Below are 21,491 nucleotides of genomic sequence, written 5' to 3'. Positions count from 1 at the left end.
CGTAACCTAAGTCATGGCTCAATTTTGATAATAAAATATGTAATTTCATGTGTTGAGTATTTTTTTAGTTATGTATTTTTGTGACTAAAAATAATGGTAGAAAAAAGAGACACTCTATGAATAATTAACTATGAATGGTTTATAATGCATTTTTTTAAGAATAGGTTTGTAATGTAATTATAATCACCTGTGACTTTTTTTGCTTCATTTACTATAATTATGTAAATGTCATTTTTAAGGGTTGATCATGACTCAATTATTACACTCATTGGAACAATTTATTTTGTTAATTATCAAATTAAAATAATTTTGAAAGTCTTGTGAAAATAAATTTTAAAAATAAAAAAATATTGGATTGATATGATTCAAATTTATTATTAGTTACATTCACATGATAAAAAAATATTGGATTGATTTTTTTAAGAATCCCAAAAATTTTATGTTTAGTTTGAATAAGTTTTCATTTAAAAATCAAACAAAGATGTATCGCAAACACCCCGGTAAATATAATTTCTTAATATTATTATTATTTTAACGTCAAATAGAGGGGCATGAAACAAAAGAAGTAGAGTGATAAATACTAAAAAAAAAAAATGAGAAAAGTATGCTTGGTATACAAAAAAGAAGACAAAAGATTCAGTTAAGTCGAAAGTTAAACCTCATGTCATGTTTGGTTTGCTAATATTTATAACTTGGGGGATAAGTTGCTCACAAAGTTTCATATTTAGACGAAGGCTAGTTAAACTCCTTCTGATGGTTAGATTTAATGGATGGTTAAAAAAAGATTTATTTTTCTTCTGTTTCCCTTTGTTGAAAGTTTATCCTTTTCTTTTTTCTCTTTTCGCGGCAGGCCGGTGGCGAGGTTCCCTTCGCGCTTAGAGTGCGGCGGCGACCACAAAGTCCTTCACAGGTCTCCTAGGATGCGATTCTTCAAATCTGATGATCTGATCCTTCGCATAACTGATGTTCAAAGCGAACGGGAAGGGAAGTTACCAGCGAGAAGAGGGATGGAAGAAAAGACAAACAAAAAAAGAAAGAAGAAAATCTAACGGCTAAGAAATCCTTTCCCACTATGCGTAAGAAGCTTAGCCTTCGTCTTTTATGCAACCCAAATTGTGCGAAGAGGGCACATGCCTCAGCAGTCGGTACAATGCAAAGCCTAGAAAGGGCCCTCTCGTATCCTATATTATAATTAATATTTTGTTAACTAGCCATTTGCTGGCCACAAAAATCATGCAAGTCTTATTCAGAACGCACAAGCTAGCTTTAGTTTTAAAATACAGGATGCAACTTAAAGTAAATTGGGTTTACAATATCTTGATGTGGTTTTTTTTATTTACTCTATGTGCCTCCATTTTAGATAATCGTTTCTAGAGATTCTTGTACCGATTTCGTAGTTTAATACTACTTTGATGGAAATGATAAGACTGGGGGTAGATGAGAGCAAACGGGTAAAATAGCATAATAGTACCTTAGCAAGAGATCTCCAAGTGCTGCTTTTTTTTTTAGCTAACTTTATGGTAAAGTCTAGCATTGGACATAAAAAACTTTAGTGTAATACATCCATGGCAAAAACCATAAAACAATGCAACAATCTCTGATCACTTCCCCTCAAAATAACTGGCTGAAATGTTATTTCTTCGTTGTGCTTGCCGTATACCTCGTGAGAACATAGCAGTCTGGCGGTGTAATGTTCGTATAATAGTTCTGGATTGTTTCTGTAATTTCAAACCCAAATTTCTTGTAGAAGTTTATGGCATCTTCATTGTTTGTCTGCACATGCAAGTAAACCTCAGAAATGTTTTGCTTGGAGCAAAGATCAAGAACATGATTCAATAACTTTGTTCCTGCATAAACCACAAGATTCACATCACAACACTTGCATAGTTTATAAAATAACAAGCTTAAAAGGAAGTGATAAATTTTGAAACTGATTGTTGCCAGATGTAAATTAACATGTTCCCAATATGAAGCTTGCACCTTATGACAAACCATTAATATGCATTTGTGGTACTGAGACAGGTATCCACACCAAGGTCATTAAAAAAATGATCAATTAAACTTTCAATCACCAGGGAAAGATATTCAGTTTCTTTCTTACCAATACCAAGTCCACGGTAAGGTGCCAAAACACCTAACGTCATGATGTAAACCCGAACTTGCCCCCCACCTTCCTTCTTCTCCAGCCGGCATGCAATTGCTCCAACACAAATATCACTATAGTAAGCTGAAAGGCAAAGTACTCAACGGTGTCAGACACATTCTATAGGTCCCTTGTATACCCATCCCTTCTTTCTGTATCATCCATATATCAAGCAAACTGAAAGCACAGAGATATCAAACAAGCTGGTTCAACTAAAGAAATGTTATATGCTTGCATGCTAACTCTAAGTCCAAATGCTTTCAAAAAGCACGTGATTAAGTATTGAAGGCATCTTGTGTTGTATTCCAATAAAGATAACTCTGTACATTTTTCTAGGCATGGATAAATTTATCAAAATCAAAGAGGGAGTGCATATTCTCCTTAAATAAAGCAGAAAAAGAAGGGGGGAAATCAATTCAAGAGCTCTCGAAACCATCAGCATATCCAATGTTGTCAAAATCAAGATCCTAGCTAAGACCGGGAAGGGAGTAGAAGGTTATATAACCTAGGAATGTAACATGAATCATAAGATCCTACTAAAAATGCAAAATTATACTTACACGTGCGTACACAAAAAATAACATAGATAGCAAAAATAACACCTAAATCACAATATTTAGATAAACTAAAATTGAAAATTCACAATCATAAGGTTACGTACAAATCATAAAAAGTGACATAACATATGTGATCCTCAATAGCAATCTTAAACATAAAGCACAGGCAGAAAAATAGAAGCTTGAAGGCAGTGAGGCACAAAGCTTGAACCCCCTGAAGGCAAAATCTTTGAAGGCATAAACAGGGGTGTTAGTGCTGGAAGTAGAACACAGATTATTGTTAATGGGAGGCAGAACACAGAAAGCAGAGAGACCAGAGATATATTAGAGAATGTGATTAGGCTTTATAGAGTGAGAGCATGCAAGGGAATCAGAAGGCGATCCTCTGATCTTACTCGCAATTTTGACAACAGAGTATAAAAAAAACTAATGTACCCTGGTGCCAAAGGCTCCTCGCAATGCGAAAGTATGGGGGAGGGTTATTGTATTTATATGCAACCTTACCCTTGCATATGCAAAGAGGCCATTTCCCATGACTAACCCGTCACTAAGGCACGGCTTTACAGTTGCATCATGGCTCGCCCTCAACAACAACACTGAGTACATCTATCAAAAAGAAAAACCAATAGGACTATGCTATATGTTCACATGTTTGTCAAAACTCTGAAAAGGAGTTTTATTTCCCCATTTTTAAGGGAAGGGAGTGGGTATGTTTGAATCCAAAAAGTTAGAAAGGCTTTCATATCCTTTATATGCATTTTGTTTTATCAAAGGGTATGTTTGATAAAACAAAATGCACGAAGGATATTGCAAAAGGTAGGAAATATGAATTCTGAATTGAACAAGAAATTCGGGTCAATTAAAAAAATAAACCAAGTGCAAATTGAATTAAACAAATAAAAAAAAAAGTAAGAACCAAAATTTAAAGGGTTTTGCTATGAATGACTGGAGTGAATCCGTAGATTAGTTTTTAGCCAATAGATATATTATTTTTTAAGATTAAAAAAAAATCATTGTCCAAAGATTAGTAATGTAAGCAATGACTAATTGCAACACCCAAATTCAAAACATCAGATAAAAAAAATACTAATAATGGATTATAAGACCTAATATCCTTCAGTGGAATTAGAATCTTGAGCTTTAATATGTGAAGGAAGCTAAACTGCTAAAGGCAACTTGTGCAGGAACTGAAGTGCAGTAAGCTTAAGAAAACCTCTAAGGGAAAATAGAAGCCAAGACATAGACATTGTCACACATATGCTTCTGCTTCAGCATCGAATAAAAGGAAAAATCTACCAAATATATCTTTTGGCAACCAACTTTTTGTTCATGTGATCATTCCCCAATCATGGGAAGCTTTTTGGAGGCAAATAAGTAACTAGTATTGGAACAAAAATTAGTTCGTTCATTGTTTTATTTATTTATTTCAAATGGATCCCAAGTGATTTGACTCCCCAGCAAAACCCTGACATCAGGCATAAACCCAGTAGAGTAGCTCGTTAAGCAAGGAGAAAGAAATATGTAACAACTAGGAAGAATAAAGATTGTGAATGAAATTAATGTGAAAAAAAGGAAGTGAGAAAGAAACATAGAGTAGAACCTAGTTTGGTAAATTCACCGGAAGCGAGTGCATCGACATAGTATTTGTCATTGTAACGAACGGGGAAAAGAGCGAGATTGAGCTTTTTGAGCTGCATAAGGTTCTTGTCCCTCACCCCATCAAGTGAGATGGAGACTCCACGCCCAGCTCCCATTCTACAAAAAACAAAAATGTTAGCAAAAGCAGAGAAGGTGGCATGGCATGGGAGAGTAATGGATATGGAAATGAATCTTCGCCCAATCTCAAAATCCCCAAAGTAAATTCAAATTGACGAACTACACATACCTAGAAAGCAGAGAGAGATGCCTCAGCCTCACCTCGGAAACGTTTGAATCTGCGAGTGAAGAGTGCGTGGCGGTGGACGAGAGCGAAAAACCTAGACCCGGGGTTCTTTTGACATTTTACAATTTCATTTTTCCTTTTCCGACCTTTTTTAGAGTACTGTTTTAACATTAAAAATCTTTTATTAGCAAAAGAATATATATATATATATATTATAAAAAGCTTCTGAAGTCAAAGTCCTTACATTTACCTACCCTTGATAAATAAGTACATTACAGAAGTGAAATAAAGAAAAATAAAAGTGAAATTAAGTGAAAAACATGTATTATTAGGAATAAAAAAACAAGTCAAAAGTTTTTTCTCCTCTTATCTGCGGGAGTGTTTATTAACTGGGTCAAGTTTCACTAAATTCATGACTCAATCCAAACTAAATTTTAGATATTAAATTTGTATACCTTTCTTTAACCCAATTCAAATTAAGACATCAAAAAAATTAATTTAAATTGGATTAATGGCATGAAAGTTTAAATTTATTTTAAATTTTAATGTAATTTAAAAAAATATAAAAATAAACAATCATGCATATTATACAATTTTAGGTACCTATTCTATTACATCTCAACACTTGAAAATTCAACCAAACACAAGATAATTCCAACATTATTGTTAAATTATTGAATCGATTTGTAACATTATGTGTGACATGAACTTTCATCTAATCCTCAAAAATTTGTTTAATATTACACAATACATACTTAAATAATGTTCATAGTTGTTATCACTAGTAATAATATTCTTTAATTTAAATATATAATTATTATTTTATATTAATCAACGAGCCAACAAATGAAGTTTACATTTTTTAAAACTAAAAATTGATGATGTATTTTATGCATGAACAAATTAGGTTAAGTTTGACCTAAACAATCAAGAAAATCCAACCCAAATATTTGGCTAAGTCAAGTTTGCAACCATCACTTAGTTTGAGCGATAAGAATAGTGAAAATAAAAAATATTTTTAAAATTAAATTATTGATTATTTTTAAATTAAAAACATGAAATAATGTTTATCTTATTTCATTTCAGTTTAGGGGTTTTTTTTTAGTACAAGAAAAATAAAATATCTTTTATTTTTCTTCTCAAACAATATTAATTTGATATTTATATTTTGTTCCCTTTTCATATTTGTGTGGATTCAATTTCTATAGAAACAAACAAAAGAGACTTAAATCTATTGAGAGAATGACACTACACTTTTAGAGGACATTTGCTAGTTTCTTTTTATGCCAAAAAAACCATGGTTCTTGAAAATTATGAATTTTATTGTTAAAAAATTATAAATTCTGAAAATGATAATTGTTAGAAATGATTAAAATATGTTTGATTGATTAAAAAAATTATTCAGGTTTGATAAGGAAAAAAAGGATTTGCATACATGATTTTGATAGAAAATTTTTAAAGATACGAGCTAGTGTGATCAGCGTGAATAATAAATGTTTCAGTATTTAAGGTAACTCATAATAAAATTATTGTTATCTTTTTTACTGCAAGAGGATAATCTCATATCATTAATGATAATAGCATTTTTTTAAGAAAAACGAGGCAAATTTATTCAATCAGAGGAGAAAGATTCAAAACATGAAAAGTTATTAGATTCTAAACATTTTCCAAAATGGAGAAAGTTAGGCCAGCTAAGGTATCAGCTATCCCATTACGATCTCTCCTAACCATTACCATGAGACACTTTTATAATCGTGTAACTGCACACAAACATCTAAAATAAAATAATCATATTTGGATTTTACTATTTATTGGTCTGACCACAGGCATCTTCTACTATATTGGACCCAAAACTAATATCCGCGTCCTTTGGTGGTAAATAAAATGTAGTGTATTTAATTTTAGTATTAGGAAGTAGTATTGAACAGTGAACTCGTGTATTCTGCATAAATGGAGAAGACGTTGATTGGATTTCCATGTTATCTGTGGGCGTAACCATTTGCCATTGGATGGCGCTGCTAGAATTTGTACTGGTGCCACCAGTTTCCTCTCCCTTTTGTCCCAGATAAATACCAAGTGGCAAAAATTAAATTAAAATAATATATATATATTTTTTTATCAGTAAATTAAATAGTGAATTAATTAATTTTAAACTGCAAGCGTTGGGAGAAAGGAAGGAAGACCTTATCATCTCCGAATTTCATTTTCAGAAGCCTCTTTGGGAATCAAATCCGAAGCATGATGCATTGTGCGAGCATTGTCTCGGCTCCGTCCTACGCGTTCCCTTTTCTCTCTGGCTCCGCTTCCACTACTCCAACTGCGATCTCGCTCACTAAGCGCAGTTGGAAGCCACCTCCGAGCATGGCAAAAGGCCCAGTCAGAGCCACCGTTTCTATAGAGAAAGAGACCCCGGAGGCCAATCGTCCCGAAACGTTTCTCAGAGGAGTGGACGAGGCCCAGTCTTCCACTTCGGTTCGGGCCCGCTTCGAGAAGATGATAAGGGAGGCCCAGGACACCGTGTGCAGTGCCCTCGAGGCCGCTGATGGTGGGGCCCAGTTCAAGGAGGACGTTTGGTCCAGGCCCGGTGGCGGCGGTGGCATTAGCAGGGTCCTTCAAGACGGTGCCGTTTGGGAGAAGGCTGGGGTTAATGTCTCTGTTGTTTACGGTGTCATGCCACCTGACGCATATCGTGCTGCCAAGGGTGTTCCTACCGATCAAAAACCTGGTCCTGTGCCTTTCTTCGCTGCTGGAATCAGCTCCGTTAGTATCTCTCTACCACCTCTACTCAATTTTTTTTTATTTCCTTTTTTTTTTTGGACTAGTTAATTTGCCCCCATTGTCTTTCTGTTCAGGTTTTACACCCAAAGAACCCGTTTGCCCCTACCCTACATTTCAACTATCGCTATTTTGAAACCGATGCTCCTAAAGGTAAATTGCATTCTGATTTGCTCATTTCCAAGCTCCTCTTTATATCATTTTAGCAGTATTTTTTGTCATATTACTTCAACACATGTGATGTGATTAACAATTTCTTTTTATACTGCTTCTTTCATGCCTGTCTTTTTGCTTCCTGTTGTTTGGGCTTTGTGTGTGTGCTTGGGACTGTTTAATCTTTAATTACTGTATAGAAGCTAATATGATCTGATATCTGCTCCGTCTTTTTCAAGCTTGGTTACCTCAGGTTCAACTTTGTAGGTTTTTGTTTTTTTTTTTCAAATTACTATTTGTTATCAGTTGCTTATGTATAAATCACAACTATATATATAAATAAAAACAAAAAAAAACACAAAACTATATGTACATGTTCGTCTCAAAATCTTAAAACAAATATTAAACCAAAGAGATGTTAACATAAGAGCATAAAGTTGTTGAACCCTTTTTTAAATGTGCTGCTATTGATAGTCAAGCTGTTGCTTTCTGCAGATGCTCCTGGAGCACCTAGACAATGGTGGTTTGGTGGGGGAACTGACTTGACACCAGCTTACATTTTTGAGGAGGATGTTAAGCACTTCCATTCAGTATGTCCTTAGCACAAATATTGGTTTCTGACATTTTTATGGTTTAGAATCAATAATGGTTTTTTTACTTGGTAAAAGATGAAAGAAAAAATAATTTCCTTTGTTCTAAAATGTCATCACACCTTGATGATATTGGTCCTTTTTGAGAGTGCCTTTAATATATTTTTGTAGTTTTAGGTGGGTTTTCTTGAGTTGAATTTATGTAGCTTGGTTCACTTAAAATTGGAGGCATTGGAATGTTAAGCACAGAATTTGTTTCTCTTTATATTTCTAGGAACGGTTTTGGCAAATGCTTAAGGATTCTGCAATCAAGGTCACTTAAAATCTCTCTAACTTTAAATCTTGCTGCTTATGTAGATTCAAAAACAAGCCTGTGACAAGTTTGAACCTACTTTTTACCCCCGATTCAAGAAATGGTGTGATGATTACTTTTATATCAAGGTATAATTCTTAATCCTTTTTCACACAATAAAGCTTTAATACTGTATTTTTGAGCAGTCTTAGGATCTGTTTGATAAAAGTAAAGGTTAACAGTGATGAGTGAGTATTAAGCATTCCATGTCCAGTTCATGTACCTTTAATAGAAGTTTACTCATGAATTTGGCTTTCTGTTATATTTAATTTTGATGAATTTAATATATGATGAATTGGAGGCTCTCATAATTAATAAGCAAGAAACAAATGGTGGTAAATGGATAACAGCAATGACTGTCGGTAATAATGAAATGATGGGAATGGGAAGAAGATATGTGATGCAGGGGAAGCAAGATGATGACTATGCAGTTATGATCATGGTGGTAGTAGTGGTAATCATGGCGATGATGCTGGCGACAGTGACATTGGACAGTGTTGTGGTGGTGGAACAAAGGAGTTGCACACTGTGAGATGAAGGTGAAAAGGGAAATTTTATCTATGTAATCTTATTTGTTCAGAATCTTACTCTTCCCTTCGGATAATTTTTGAATTAATGAATAAGATATGATGAACAAATAGGAATACAAGAAGTTTATCATATCTAATTGACTCACCAAACAATAGATTAAAATAGGATATGATAGCTTACCCTATCTTATCGTCTTTATGCCAACTACTTAGTGTCCTTAACACATAAGAAACATTTGATACTTTCTTCATCTTATAAATAGGAGGATTACTAGGAAGATGTTGTCGGAAGGTTTAAAATTGTTTATCTGTTTTCAGTCTCTTGTTTGTCAATTGTCATAGACAGTGCTCCCATTTGAGTATACTGGAGTTGAGTCAATATAACATGTAACTTGATGGGCCATGGAGGCCATCTTTTATGTTTAAGGGGTTAGAGTGGATTCATTATACATATTTTTTAAATTGAAGTTGAGTGCATGGGAATATGCTGTTGTTGGTTGTTTTTCCTTATCTTCCTCTTATTTCTACATTCAGCATCGAGGTGAAAGGAGAGGGCTTGGAGGAATATTTTTTGATGATCTTAATGACTATGATCAGGAGATGCTCCTTTCCTTTGCTACTGGTAATTACTTGCATTTATAAATCTGATGGTTCTAACTGGAAAGACATATAATTCTCTCTATCTCATGCTGCCCAAACAATGGTTGCTTGCAGAATGTGCAAATTCTGTTATTCCTGCTTATTTACCTATCATAGAGAAAAGGAAGGATTTGCCCTTCAATGATCATCAGAAAGCATGGCAACAATTGCGAAGGGGACGATATGTTGAATTCAATTTGGTACACCTTTTAACCCAACTCTAGACTTAAAATGTATTGCTCTACTCTTTCAAATCAGATTTGTATTTGTACTATATAACATTTTTGGCCACAGGTATATGATAGGGGTACAACATTTGGACTGAAAACTGGAGGGAGAATAGAGAGTATACTTGTTTCTCTCCCACTGACTGCTCGGTGGGAATACGATCATGTACGATTTTGGAATCTTCTTTATTTTAAACAAGTTAGATGTTAGATGACTTAAATTTTCCATTTATGAAATTGCTACTGAAACGGTGGTGACCTTTTGTATGCAGAAACCGGAAGAAGGAAGCGAAGAATGGAAACTCTTGGACGCATGCATCAACCCCAAGGAATGGATCTAATTCATCAGTTGACCCCCCAATTTGTCAGCTTTTTAATTTAATAATAAGGGAGCTTGTTTCTTTTTTCGGTGTATATCAAGTGCTTGTTATGATGAGTCAGAATGTTAGCTTGTTGTACTAGGTGGATTGTAAATCACGTATTTTGCTAGAGTCATCCGCGTAAAGCGTGAAAATGCAGAAAATTACAAATGTCTAGGCTGCGTCTGTAGTATACCTACTGCCAACCATTGTTCTTTCTACAAGTAACTCCTCAATCCCATGTAAGAAAACAAAAGGCAGCTTCTTTAATGCCAGTATTGCACAACACCTCAGACTAGTAAATTGGTAATTCTGTTGAAGGTGATATAATACTTTTGACTGAAAAATCTTTGAGCAATTGCTATATGTAAGATCCTATAATTTGCCACATATATCCACTTTTAATGAACTCATCGAACAATTATTAAATTAAACATAAAGTGATAGGTATGGCCTATGGTGAAGAATAAAATAGAATTCAAAGTAAATTAGTGAAAATGAGATTTAATCAGGTAAAATTTACATCATGCATTGCACTAGCATTTAGCATTCCCCCACCCCCACCATTGCCAATATATTTATTAGCAATGGTGGAAAAATATACAAAGAAGCACACATCGTTTGCAGTATGCACCCTTCTCCTTACTACCCCCAAAACCAAAAGGCAAAAAAAAAAAAAAAAAAGCACATAATAACTCCGTCTCTGTCACTCAGGCCAATCGAGGAACTTGTGACCCAGAAGTGATGGTGGTAAGTAAGTTTGTGTTGCGGTGGGATTGTCGGGAGTGTAGATGTATCCCTTCCCATATCCAATGTCCTTCATTAATTTGGTTGGAGCATTCCTCAAATGGAGAGGCACACCCTCATTGTGTCCAGCCGATTCCCTCACTGCCTTCTGAGCGGCTCCTATGGCTCGATAAACAGCAACAGACTTAGGTGCCAAGGCCAAGTAAGCAACACACTGAGCAAGAATGACATTGCATTCTGGCATTCCTATGAAGTGGCATGCTTGGTAGCATGAGACGGCCTGATTCAGAGCCAACGGATCAGCCAAACCAACATCCTCACTTGCAAACCGTATGAGTCTGCGTGCAATGTAAAGAGGCTCTTCACCCCCCTCTAACATTCTTGCCAACCAATAAATAGCTGCATTTGCATCACTTCCCCTCATAGACTTGTGCAACGCACTGATTACATTATAGTGCTCTTCCCCAGCTTTATCATAAGCAACATGCTTGCACTGAAGTGCCTCCTTTGCATCAGCAACACTAACAACAACAGCAGCAGCAGCAGCAACATCATCCTTGCATTCCTCGTTCGTGTGAAGATCCAATTCCATCCCTTGTTGTAGCCTTGCAGCTGCGGTAACAGCTGCAATCTCCAAGGCATTCAAGGCCACCCGAGCATCCCCATCACAGTTGTTGCTTATAAAATCAACAACTTCCTCGCTCACATCAACATGAACCCCCACGCTCTGCATCAACCCTTTGTCAGTGTGAGTGACAGCGCGGTTCAGAAGCAAGGCAAGGTGATGGGGTTGGAGAGGGTTAAGAGTGAGTACGCGGCAACGAGACAAGAGAGGGGTGATCAAATGGAAAGAAGGGTTTTCGGTGGTGGCCCCAAGGAAGACAATGCTGCCATCTTCAATGACGGGTAAGAAAGAGTCCTGTTGGGACTTGTTGAACCTGTGAACCTCGTCCACGAAGAGAACGGTGGTTTGGTTGGATTTGAGTCTGAGTTTTCTGGCCTCGTCGACGGCGTCCCTGACGTCTTTGACGCCGCTGGTGACGGCAGATAAGGAGACGAAGCGGTAAGAGTTAGTAGAAGGGGTGGAGTTGACGATGGCTTTGGCGATAGTGGTCTTGCCGGTGCCGGGTGGGCCCCACAGGAGGATGGAGGGGAGGCGGTTGCGTTGGATTGCGGAGCGAAGAAGGGAGTTGGGGGCGAGGAGATGCTCCTGACCGACGACGTCGTCAAGGGTTCTGGGACGCAACCGCTCGTACAAGGGTTCGTGAATGTGGGTGTTGGCGTGTTTCTTGTCTGCGATCTTAAAGAAGAAAGAGGGCCAGTGTTGTGGTTGTGCTGGAGAAGGAGAAGGAGAAGGAGAAGGTTTGGGGCGTTTGGAGGGTTCGTCATGTTCTTGTGATTGGGAATGGAAGAAGCGATCGAGCTTGGGCTGGAATGTGGAAGAGTTGGGCTTGTGAGAGAGAATCCATTCGGTGGCTTTCACGGTGGATTTGCCGCCGGTGGCAGCCAAGGCTTGGGCGGCTAACTCGTCCGGGAAGCCCATACTGAGGAGTTGTTGCATCTCCATCTTGATGCAAATGCAATCTTCTCTTCTTTCTTTTTTTATTTTTTTATTCTCACACTCGCACACCCTTTTCTCCGGAAGCCCATACTGAGGAATTGTATATATTTTCTCGGGGGGAGGATTTTTTTTGTGTTACAAATCAATCAAAGGAGAATGGAAATAATTAAAATTTTAAGTTTAATTGTTCTTTCAATTTTAATATTTTAGTTTAGGTATTTTTTTTACATGTTTAGGTATGGTTTTAATTATTATTTTTACCTTTTTAAGTGTTTAGACTAAGTTTTTTATTCTTTTTTTTTTTACTTATACTTTCGTCAAACTCAAATATAAACAAAATTAATGGATTTTTAGTTAATTAATAATACATTCAATTCTATATATATAAAATAAATATTTAATTTATCAAAATCAATGAAAATAGATAAATTAATTTTAATTAATAATATCATAAATTTAAATTTTATTTTAAATGTGCTTATAGAACTAATTATTCAACATTACTAATAATTTAAGAAATAATGTTAATAGTTTGATAAATGCATTTAGTTTCATACAAAAATAATAATATCTCAATATTATATTTCACAATAAATCAAGACTAAGATATTAATTATTAATACATTTGAAAACAATCATACGTTTCATTCTATACTTATTAGGATAAAAAATATTTTGATTTGTTTTCATGTAAAGGATTGAAATTAGCATCAAGTAATTTTATTAATTATATTTACAAATTATTTTTTAAGTATTCTTTTAATTTGATATTAAGAATAAAAAATAATATTAAAAGATATGTGGTAACAACTATCATGGTAATGATTTTTAATTGGACAATGTTTTACATTGAGAACTTATTTATTTAGATTTAATTATCCAGTTTATTCCTGTTTGAGTGGTTGTAAACATTGTATTTTGATCCTATAATTAGAATTGATGAAGTAGTAATGTGAGTGTGAGAAGAATAGGATAGTGTTAGTGTGTGTTTGGGATGAGGGTGATGGCTTCTTCTACGGTTGTTCCCGTTCCTCCTGTTCCAGTTGAGGGCGGAAAGCCAAGCCGCGGCATTAGCATTCGGTCTCGCCTAAGCAAACTGTGCCAAGAGGGGCAACCTCACTTGGCACGCCATCTTCTGGACACTCTTCCACGCGCCTCCACCGCGGTGTGGAACACCGTCATCATCGGCTTCATCTGCAACCACATGCCTTTGGAAGCCCTCCAGCTCTACGCTGAAATGAAGTCCACCCCCTGCACCCCTTCCGATTGCTACACCTTCTCTTCCACCCTCAAGGCCTGCTCCCTAACCCAAAACCTCATGACCGGTAAGGCCCTTCATTCCCATCTTCTTCGCTCCCAATCCAACTCTCGAATCGTCTACAACTCCCTCTTGAACATGTACTCCTCCTGCTTGCCCCCTCAATCCCAACACGACTACGTCCTCAAAGTTTTCGCCGTTATGCGCAAACGTAACGTCGTCGCTTGGAACACCTTGATTTCATGGTTCGTCAAAACCCACCGACACCTTCACGCCCTTCGCGCCTTCGCAACCCTCATTAAAACTTCCATTACTCCATCTCCCGTTACTTTCGTCAATGTCTTCCCCGCTGTCCCTGATCCTAAAACCGCTCTTATGTTTTATGCCTTGCTTCTTAAATTTGGTGCCGACTATGTCAATGACGTCTTTGCTGTTAGCTCCGCAATCGTTTTGTTTTCTGATCTTGGTTGCTTAGACCATGCTAGGATGGTTTTTGACCGTTGTTCCAACAAAAATACAGAGGTTTGGAACACCATGATTGGTGGTTATGTTCAAAATAACTGTCCTCTTCAAGGGGTTGATGTTTTCGTTCGTGCCCTGGAGTCAGAGGAGGCCGTGTGCGATGAGGTCACTTTTCTGTCCGTTATCTCTGCTGTTTCCCAGCTGCAGCAAATTAAATTGGCTCATCAGCTACATGCATTTGTTCTAAAAAATTTGGCAGCTACTCCAGTTATTGTTGTCAATGCTATCATGGTTATGTACTCCAGATGCAATTTTGTTGATACTTCCTTTAAGGTTTTTGATAACATGTCTCAAAGGGATGCTGTTTCGTGGAATACTATAATTTCTTCCTTCGTACAGAATGGTTTGGATGAGGAAGCACTCATGCTTGTGTGCGAGATGCAGAAGCAGAAGTTTCCGATCGATTCCGTCACCATGACGGCCCTTCTTTCTGCGGCTTCTAACATGAGGAGCTCTTACATTGGACGGCAAACCCATGCATACCTAATTCGCCACGGGATACAGTTTGAGGGTATGGAGAGTTATCTGATTGATATGTATGCGAAATCCAGGTTGATTAGGACTTCTGAGTTGTTATTTCAGCAGAATTGCCCAAGTGATAGAGATCTGGCCACATGGAATGCTATGATTGCTGGTTATACACAGAACGAGCTCAGTGACAAAGCCATTCTCATTCTTAGAGAGGCATTAGTTCACAAGGTAATTCCAAATGCAGTGACCTTAGCGTCCATTCTCCCAGCCTGTAGTTCAATGGGAAGTACGACCTTTGCTAGGCAACTTCACGGATTTGCCATACGTCATTTCTTGGATGAAAATGTTTTTGTGGGAACTGCTTTAGTGGACACGTATTCCAAATCGGGCGCAATCAGTTATGCCGAAAATGTTTTTATCAGAACACCAGAGAGGAATTCTGTTACATACACCACAATGATAATGAGCTATGGTCAGCATGGAATGGGTAAGGAAGCTCTTGCCTTGTATGATTCCATGCTGAGATGTGGGATTAAGCCTGATGCAGTTACTTTTGTTGCCATCTTGTCTGCTTGCAGTTATAGTGGTTTGGTTGAAGAAGGTCTTCACATATTTGAGTATATGGACGAATTACATAAAATTAAGCCCTCAATTGAACATTATTGTTGTGTTGCAGACATGTTAGGGAGGGTTGGGAGGGTGGTCGAAGCCTATGAGTTTGTCCAGAGATTGGGTGAGGATGGTAATGCAATAGAAATCTGGGGATCTATTCTTGGGGCCTGCAGAAATCATGGGTACTTTGAATTGGGAAAATTTATTGCTGAAAAGTTGCTTAATATGGAAACAGAAAAAAGGATTGCTGGATATCATGTTTTGATCTCAAATATCTATGCAGAGGAAGGAGAGTGGGAAAAAGTTGATAGAGTGAGAAATCAGATGAAGGAAAAAGGTTTGCAAAAGGAAATGGGATGTAGTTGGGTTGAGATTGCTGGGCATGTGAACTTCTTTGTATCCAGAGATGAGAAGCACCCCCAAAGTGGTGAGATATATTATATCTTGGACAAATTGACTATGGGCATGAAGGATGCTGGTTATAAGCCACGCAACAATTCCAATTTAAATAGGATTTTGGAATCTAGTGACTGAAATGAATGCGTTATGACAAATATTATCAAAGTCAGATGTTGGTTGCTCTGCAGTGGGCAGCTTTCAAAAAATTGAGTTTGGTTCTTTGATACACAGCAGTCACAGGATTGATTATAACCAATGATAGTTTCACGACCAGCATAAGTTCATCCAGTGTACACATACATGACTAGAACTGCTATTGGCAATTCATTTGAAACACTTATTTCAGTGATGAACAACTCATTCAATTCATGTACAGTTGAATAGTGACACACGTTTCATCCTACCTTTTACTCCTGCTACAAGAAATGGTGTGATGATTACTGTTATATTGAGGTATAATTCTCCAGCTCAGCCTTTTTTACATAATTTGGCTGTAGTCTTGAACTCTTGGGGCTTGTTTGATAAAACTGAAACCGAACAATTAAGAGCAAAAGTGTTTTGTGTGATAGTGGAGATGTTATCTCATTAAGAAGTCTATGAAATCCAAATGAAAAAATTAAAACTTTTTTCTTTTTTAAAAAAAGGAATTTTCGAACAAATATATTTATTAATTCAAATGGTTCAAATATGAATATAAATAAATGAGAAATGTTTCAAATAACCATTTAAACATATAATATTATCATTCAAATATCTCAAATTCATAAATATCATTCAAAAGAGTTAAAATAAAATTCAATTGTTCAAACAATAGTCATAATTTAACAACATTAAAATCTTAAGAATAAAATTAAAAAATATTAAATTTTAGTTAAAATGAGTTAAGTGAATCAATCCAATTGCAACCCACTGAATTACGGGTTAAGTGAGCCGGATTACAATTTCATGGGCATCCCAACAATTTTTTAATTTTCCATCCGGTTGACTCACCAGATTCGGCCCATATTGATTCATAAAAAAAAAAACTTGAAGAACGAAGTCTTTAAACAGTTGAAGGAACAAAATCATGAAAATGAAAAGGCATTGAAGACTAAAAACCATTTTTTTAAGAGAAAAACATAGTATACTCTGAAACAATCATGTAGTACTCTTCGTCTTCGTTTTAAGAAAAAGAACATTTTGGAGGAAAAGCGCATACGACGTTTGCGAGCGAAATTGCGATTTATTTATTACCAAAGAGAAGAAAAAAAGAGAAAAGAAGAGGCGAATGGCAGATCAGAGCGAGCATTCGAAAACGGCGTCGCCTCCGGAGGACCAGGACCGTCCCGTTCGAGTGTACGCGGATGGCATCTACGATCTCTTCCACTTTGGCCACGCTCGCTCCCTCGAGCAAGCCAAGAAATCGTATTCATCAATCATTTCCCAATCCTTTGCTTTGCCTCCGAGATCTGATAATAGATTTCATTTATATCAATCCATTTATTAATAGAAGGCATTTCTTCAAGGTTCCATTCACATACACTCTTACTTTGGTATTTTAGGTTTCCGAATACATACTTGCTTGTTGGGTGTTGCAACGATGAAGTCACCCACAAATACAAAGGCAAAACTGTTATGACAGAGGCCGAACGATACGAATCCCTGCGCCACTGCAAGTATGGTATTTTTTTTTTTGTTGCTTCAACCATTTGAATTTGAATTTGAGTTTGAGTTTGATTTCATTTTGAGATCAGATGGGTGGATGAAGTTATTCCTGATGCCCCTTGGGTTATCAATCAAGAGTTTCTTGACAAGCACTACATTGACTATGTGGCTCATGACTCTCTTCCGTAAGATTAATCTCTCAACATCAACATCTGAATCTAGTAACTTCATTGCATAATATAATAATCTTTTTTGCACTTGTCAACCCATTGTCCACAGTTATGCTGATGCCAGTGGTGCTGCCAATGATGTTTATGAATTTGTATGTATGACAAAACTTTCTTTTTTATTTTTTTAATTTCGTTGTTACTTTCTCCTTTCACTTATACTATGTGCTGTGAATTTTTTATGTAGGTTAAATCTGTTGGGAGGTTTAAGGAAACAAAACGGACCGAAGGAATATCCACGTCCGATGTTATAATGAGGATTGTCAAAGATTATAACCAATATGTGCTGCGGAACTTGGATCGTGGGTACTCAAGAAACGAGCTTGGCGTGAGCTATGTGAAGGCATGGATTTGGCATAGATCTCTTTGATGTATTCTACTTTAAAATTTAACATGATACCTCTTTCAGCAAATTGTTTGTTCTTATATTGACGTCACTCTTTGTTCCTTTGGTGAATGCTCTTGTCCCTTGTGGTTGTCATTACTTTGTCATAAATAGGAAAAGCGACTGAGGGTGAATAGAAGGTTGAAAACATTACAAGAGAAAGTGAAGGAACATCAAGAAAAAGTTGGCGAAAAGGTATGTATTGCTATAACATATAATTTAGGTTATCAAGTCGAATTAATACTTTTGTTAGGCAACATCATGTGAATTAAATGGGATGGAAGGGCTGTAGGATGAAAATCACATGTAGATTATAACTTTGTAATGTAATGACTGTTGAAGTAGGAGCTAAGAATGTCAGGTAAAGTGCTTTGAAAAATTCATAGTTAAGTACAATTGTCATTCAATCTGTTATGGGATGTTGGACATCTGCTACTGGTTTTTGGATTCAACGGTTTATTGTCACAATTTTGTCTAAGTATTGCATTTGTGGATCTCGGAGTCTTTTTCAAGGACAAAAACGTGATTAAGGAGTAAAATCAACAAAAAAACCAACCCAATCTGAATTGACATACGGCTATGTTGTTTTAATTGTTATTTTGAACCATGCAGTCTGTTTTAATTCAGAATCATGGAGTCCTAACATTATCAAATCAATTGAATATACCTTCTCAAAAATTGCATTCCTCATATTGTGATAAATTTCATTATATAGGTCTTTGTGTTTCATATCCTCTGTATGTTTTTATATTTAATTATTTAATTAAATGTCGTGACTTCGTGGATCTTCTTGCTGTCTGATTACTACTGTAATTACAGAAGAAGGATTGGGGGGGGGGGGGGGAGAACTTTGCAGATTGAATTTATAATTTATCTTAAATTTACATATCTATATATTTTTTTCAATATAGTTTTAACTTATCATTGTAATTTTAGTGCAACAAACCTGGATGAATGAAAAAATATTGCTTTTAATTTCTCCCTGTTTTTTTTGTCAAACCTTCACTGTCGGGCATCACAGATCACGGTTTCACTGGTAATTAGTGGTTGTATGATTTATTGCCGTGAAACTGATATCAGTCAGTTACTAGTTTGCTTTGGCATAATTCTCTATTGTCAGCTATACATCTGATTGCAAATATTGCTTGTTTCAGTTTTTTTCCTTGACTTTATTAGGCTCATATTAATATTTGGCCAACATTAAAATTCTTTGCCTACAAGGAAAAGATACTAGAGAGTGAAAAAAACTATGGACTGGCTTTACTGTAGTTGTCTTGTAAAAGAAAAATAGAGAATTGATACTATTTTTGCATCTCTCTCTTTCTCTTTCTCTGAGTCTGTCTCTAAGAATAGTTTTTAAAAGCAGTATTAGGAAGCAGCTTTCTTAAATTATTGATTTTGCTAATGTATATCCGGGTGTGAGGGAGATGTTGTATTAAATTGAAAGTGTTGAAACTAATCTACGGTTTTTGCTTTGTATATAGCTGTATAGATGAGGCTATGGTTTAAAACCTATGCTTTTTACATAATAAGGCAATACTTGTAGTCCTGTGGACATAAGTGTTCTCTTTTCAACTTTTATGTACGCTTAATACTTAACAGTATCATACATTAAAAATTATCTCGGTTGTTTTTAATTGAATTATCAATTATGGTAAAGATACATATCTTTGTGTGGTTTATCCAGATCCAAATTGTTGCAAAGACTGCTGGCATGCATCGGAATGAGTGGGTGGAAAATGCTGATCGTTGGGTAGCTGGTTTTCTGGAAATGTTTGAAGAAGGTTGCCACAAGATGGTGAGCTAATTTATGTGAAAAAGCTATGCAACTCTTCTAATGTATGTAAACTTCTTGTTAACTTCTCATTTTGTTTTTTTTATTGTTACCACTTGGATCTACCAACAGGGAACAGCAATTAGGGATCGAATTCAAGAGAGGTTAAGAGGTCAGCAGTCAAGAGATGGCACACTTCGTCTACAAAATGGCAAGGATGATAAGGATGACGATGATGAGGAGTATTATTATGATGAGGAGGATGATAGTGATGAAGAATATTTTGAAGAATATTATGATGATGATGAGCTTAATCCTCAAAATAATGGAAAAGATGAGAAAAAAGAATAGGTATACTTCGGTGGAATTGTTGGGTTCTCGGCAGAATGTCAATAGCAACTGTCCATGCGATATCTGCAATATTATATGCATTATGTTGGATAGTGGATTTGAAGTTGCACAAGGGAACTTTCATTTTGCTAGTGTGGTCAAAATTTTACGTGTTGAATGCTGGTATACGAGTGTTTGTGCATATGGTTAATTTTAGATGGGAAAAGTACCATATCCTTTTTATTCACTTAATTTTGGGTTCTACATTCTATTTCAGCGTTGCTAGCTCAGGGAAGGAAAATCACAAATTCCTCGTACAATCTAACGTGAATTTTCACGTCCCATTGAAGTCATCAACTCTATCTTTTGCATCTTGTAGGCATCATACATGAATTGGATATGTCTGTAGACTTAAGTTTGGATCATGTGATTTTATAAAATTGATTTTAAGTTAATGTAAGTTCAGTCGTATAATTTTTGTTTGCATATATTAGAAAATTGATTTTGACATGTAATGTTTAAAATAACACAGCTCAAGATGGTGTTCATACAAAAAATTACTTTTAATTGTTTTCCTGAAACTTGAATTTGAAAATTGGAATTATGTTTCCAACATTATTGAAAATCACCATGAGGAGTGCTAGCGACATTTTTTTGGGATACTTTATGTGATTGGTTATAATTTATTAAAAATTATTAATTTTCAATAAATTCAAGAAAAATAAACATTAATTGAGAAGTAAAATTTACTAAAATTAATAATTTTTAATAAATTAACACACACCGAATGAAATAGTGTCCAAATACCGTTTTTCAATTTTATTATATACTTTTTTATTATCTCTTTTGCATGAAAGTTAATATAAATTTGTATTATATATAAATAAAATTCCTTATCTCTGTGACCTTTGGTAACGAAAAAATGTGGAAGCAGGAAGCAGCTCTCTCTTTATATTAGTAAAATCTCCGTAGTGTAGAAAAAATAAGAGTCTATTTGAAACTAAGTAGTTGTTAACAAGTGTGTTTGGACCTAGTATTTAAAAGGAAAATGTCAAGAGTGTCATTAGTACTTCTCTTATACTGAACATAGTTGTCAACTAAAAAATATCAAAATATAGGTCCAAACACACTTGTTAACAACTACTTAGTTTCAAATAGACTCTTATTTTTTCTACACTACGGAGATTTTACTAATATAAAGAGAGAGCTGCTTCCTGCTTCCACATTTTTTCGTTACCAAAGGTCACAGAGATAAGGAATTTTATTTATATATAATACAAATTTATATTAACTTTCATGCAAAAGAGATAATAAAAAAGTATATAATAAAATTGAAAAACGGTATTTGGACACT

At 35.7% G+C, this 21,491-nt stretch overlaps 5 protein-coding genes and 1 long non-coding RNA gene across 6 annotated transcripts; 4 read left to right on the top strand and 2 right to left on the bottom strand.

Annotated features, from left to right (window-relative positions):
- The first annotated feature begins 403 nt into the window (after positions 1-403).
- On the top strand, positions 404-1,282 carry LOC102666017 (uncharacterized). The gene is made up of 2 exons (XR_417821.4): positions 404-756; positions 851-1,282. It is a non-coding gene; the product is annotated as an uncharacterized lncRNA (long non-coding RNA).
- Positions 1,283-1,437: 155 nt separating this feature from the next.
- Positions 1,438-4,705, bottom strand: LOC100527165 (N-acetyltransferase family protein). The gene is made up of 4 exons (NM_001248910.2): positions 4,586-4,705; positions 4,301-4,455; positions 2,102-2,227; positions 1,438-1,847 (listed from the first exon to the last, which is right to left on the bottom strand). Exons 2-4 carry the CDS (start codon positions 4,452-4,454, stop codon positions 1,633-1,635), a joined length of 495 nt encoding a protein of 164 aa, NP_001235839.2. The 5' UTR covers position 4,455; positions 4,586-4,705; the 3' UTR covers positions 1,438-1,632.
- A 2,034-nt stretch (positions 4,706-6,739) lies between these two features.
- On the top strand, positions 6,740-10,565 carry CPX (coproporphyrinogen oxidase). The gene is made up of 8 exons (NM_001360354.1): positions 6,740-7,342; positions 7,435-7,510; positions 8,006-8,100; positions 8,458-8,541; positions 9,517-9,604; positions 9,697-9,821; positions 9,916-10,014; positions 10,121-10,565. Exons 1-8 carry the CDS (start codon positions 6,821-6,823, stop codon positions 10,187-10,189), a joined length of 1,158 nt encoding a protein of 385 aa, NP_001347283.1. The 5' UTR covers positions 6,740-6,820; the 3' UTR covers positions 10,190-10,565.
- Positions 10,566-10,684: 119 nt separating this feature from the next.
- Positions 10,685-12,708, bottom strand: LOC100799257 (ATPase WRNIP1). Its single transcript, XM_003545015.5, has one exon. It carries the CDS (start codon positions 12,519-12,521, stop codon positions 10,914-10,916), a length of 1,608 nt encoding a protein of 535 aa, XP_003545063.2. The 5' UTR covers positions 12,522-12,708; the 3' UTR covers positions 10,685-10,913.
- Positions 12,709-13,444: 736 nt separating this feature from the next.
- On the top strand, positions 13,445-16,243 carry LOC100798734 (pentatricopeptide repeat-containing protein At3g22150, chloroplastic). The gene has a single exon (XM_014766901.3). It carries the CDS (start codon positions 13,510-13,512, stop codon positions 15,910-15,912), a length of 2,403 nt encoding a protein of 800 aa, XP_014622387.2. The 5' UTR covers positions 13,445-13,509; the 3' UTR covers positions 15,913-16,243.
- Positions 16,244-16,826: 583 nt separating this feature from the next.
- On the top strand, positions 16,827-20,597 carry LOC100803699 (choline-phosphate cytidylyltransferase 2). Its single transcript, XM_003545158.5, has 8 exons — positions 16,827-17,181; positions 17,319-17,432; positions 17,511-17,606; positions 17,701-17,743; positions 17,836-17,991; positions 18,148-18,228; positions 19,721-19,831; positions 19,940-20,597. The coding sequence occupies exons 1-8, from the start codon at positions 17,045-17,047 to the stop codon at positions 20,156-20,158; spliced, it is 957 nt and encodes a 318-aa protein (XP_003545206.1). The 5' UTR covers positions 16,827-17,044; the 3' UTR covers positions 20,159-20,597.
- Positions 20,598-21,491: the final 894 nt, after the last annotated feature.

The sequence above is a fragment of the Glycine max genome, chromosome 14 (genome assembly GCF_000004515.6).
Source record: "Glycine max cultivar Williams 82 chromosome 14, Glycine_max_v4.0, whole genome shotgun sequence".
NCBI lineage: Eukaryota > Viridiplantae > Streptophyta > Magnoliopsida > Fabales > Fabaceae > Glycine > Glycine max.
This window is presented reverse-complemented; position numbering and strand designations above follow the sequence as displayed.

What these genes read in the sequence shown, in the direction of transcription:
- CPX (NM_001360354.1), top strand. Translation starts at nt 6,821, where the DNA reads ATGATGCATTGTGCGAGCATTGTCTCGGCTCCGTCCTACGCGTTCCCT. An exon ending in TCGCTGCTGGAATCAGCTCC is followed by an intron (nt 7,343 to 7,434) that starts GTTAGTATCTCT and finishes CTTTCTGTTCAG; the next exon opens with GTTTTACACCCAAAGAACCC. An exon ending in CTCGGTGGGAATACGATCAT is followed by an intron (nt 10,015 to 10,120) that starts GTACGATTTTGG and finishes TTTTGTATGCAG; the next exon opens with AAACCGGAAGAAGGAAGCGA.
- LOC100799257 (XM_003545015.5), bottom strand. Translation starts at nt 12,521, where the DNA reads ATGGAGATGCAACAACTCCTCAGTATGGGCTTCCCGGACGAGTTAGCC.
- LOC100803699 (XM_003545158.5), top strand. Translation starts at nt 17,045, where the DNA reads ATGGCAGATCAGAGCGAGCATTCGAAAACGGCGTCGCCTCCGGAGGAC. An exon ending in CCAATGATGTTTATGAATTT is followed by an intron (nt 17,744 to 17,835) that starts GTATGTATGACA and finishes TTTTTTATGTAG; the next exon opens with GTTAAATCTGTTGGGAGGTT. An exon ending in AAGAAAAAGTTGGCGAAAAG is followed by an intron (nt 18,229 to 19,720) that starts GTATGTATTGCT and finishes TGGTTTATCCAG; the next exon opens with ATCCAAATTGTTGCAAAGAC.
- LOC100527165 (NM_001248910.2), bottom strand. Translation starts at nt 4,454, where the DNA reads ATGGGAGCTGGGCGTGGAGTCTCCATCTCACTTGATGGGGTGAGGGAC. An exon ending in CGGTGAATTTACCAAACTAG is followed by an intron (nt 2,228 to 4,300) that starts GTTCTACTCTAT and finishes TTTGCCTTTCAG; the next exon opens with CTTACTATAGTGATATTTGT. An exon ending in TTACCGTGGACTTGGTATTG is followed by an intron (nt 1,848 to 2,101) that starts GTAAGAAAGAAA and finishes TGGTTTATGCAG; the next exon opens with GAACAAAGTTATTGAATCAT.
- LOC100798734 (XM_014766901.3), top strand. Translation starts at nt 13,510, where the DNA reads ATGAGGGTGATGGCTTCTTCTACGGTTGTTCCCGTTCCTCCTGTTCCA.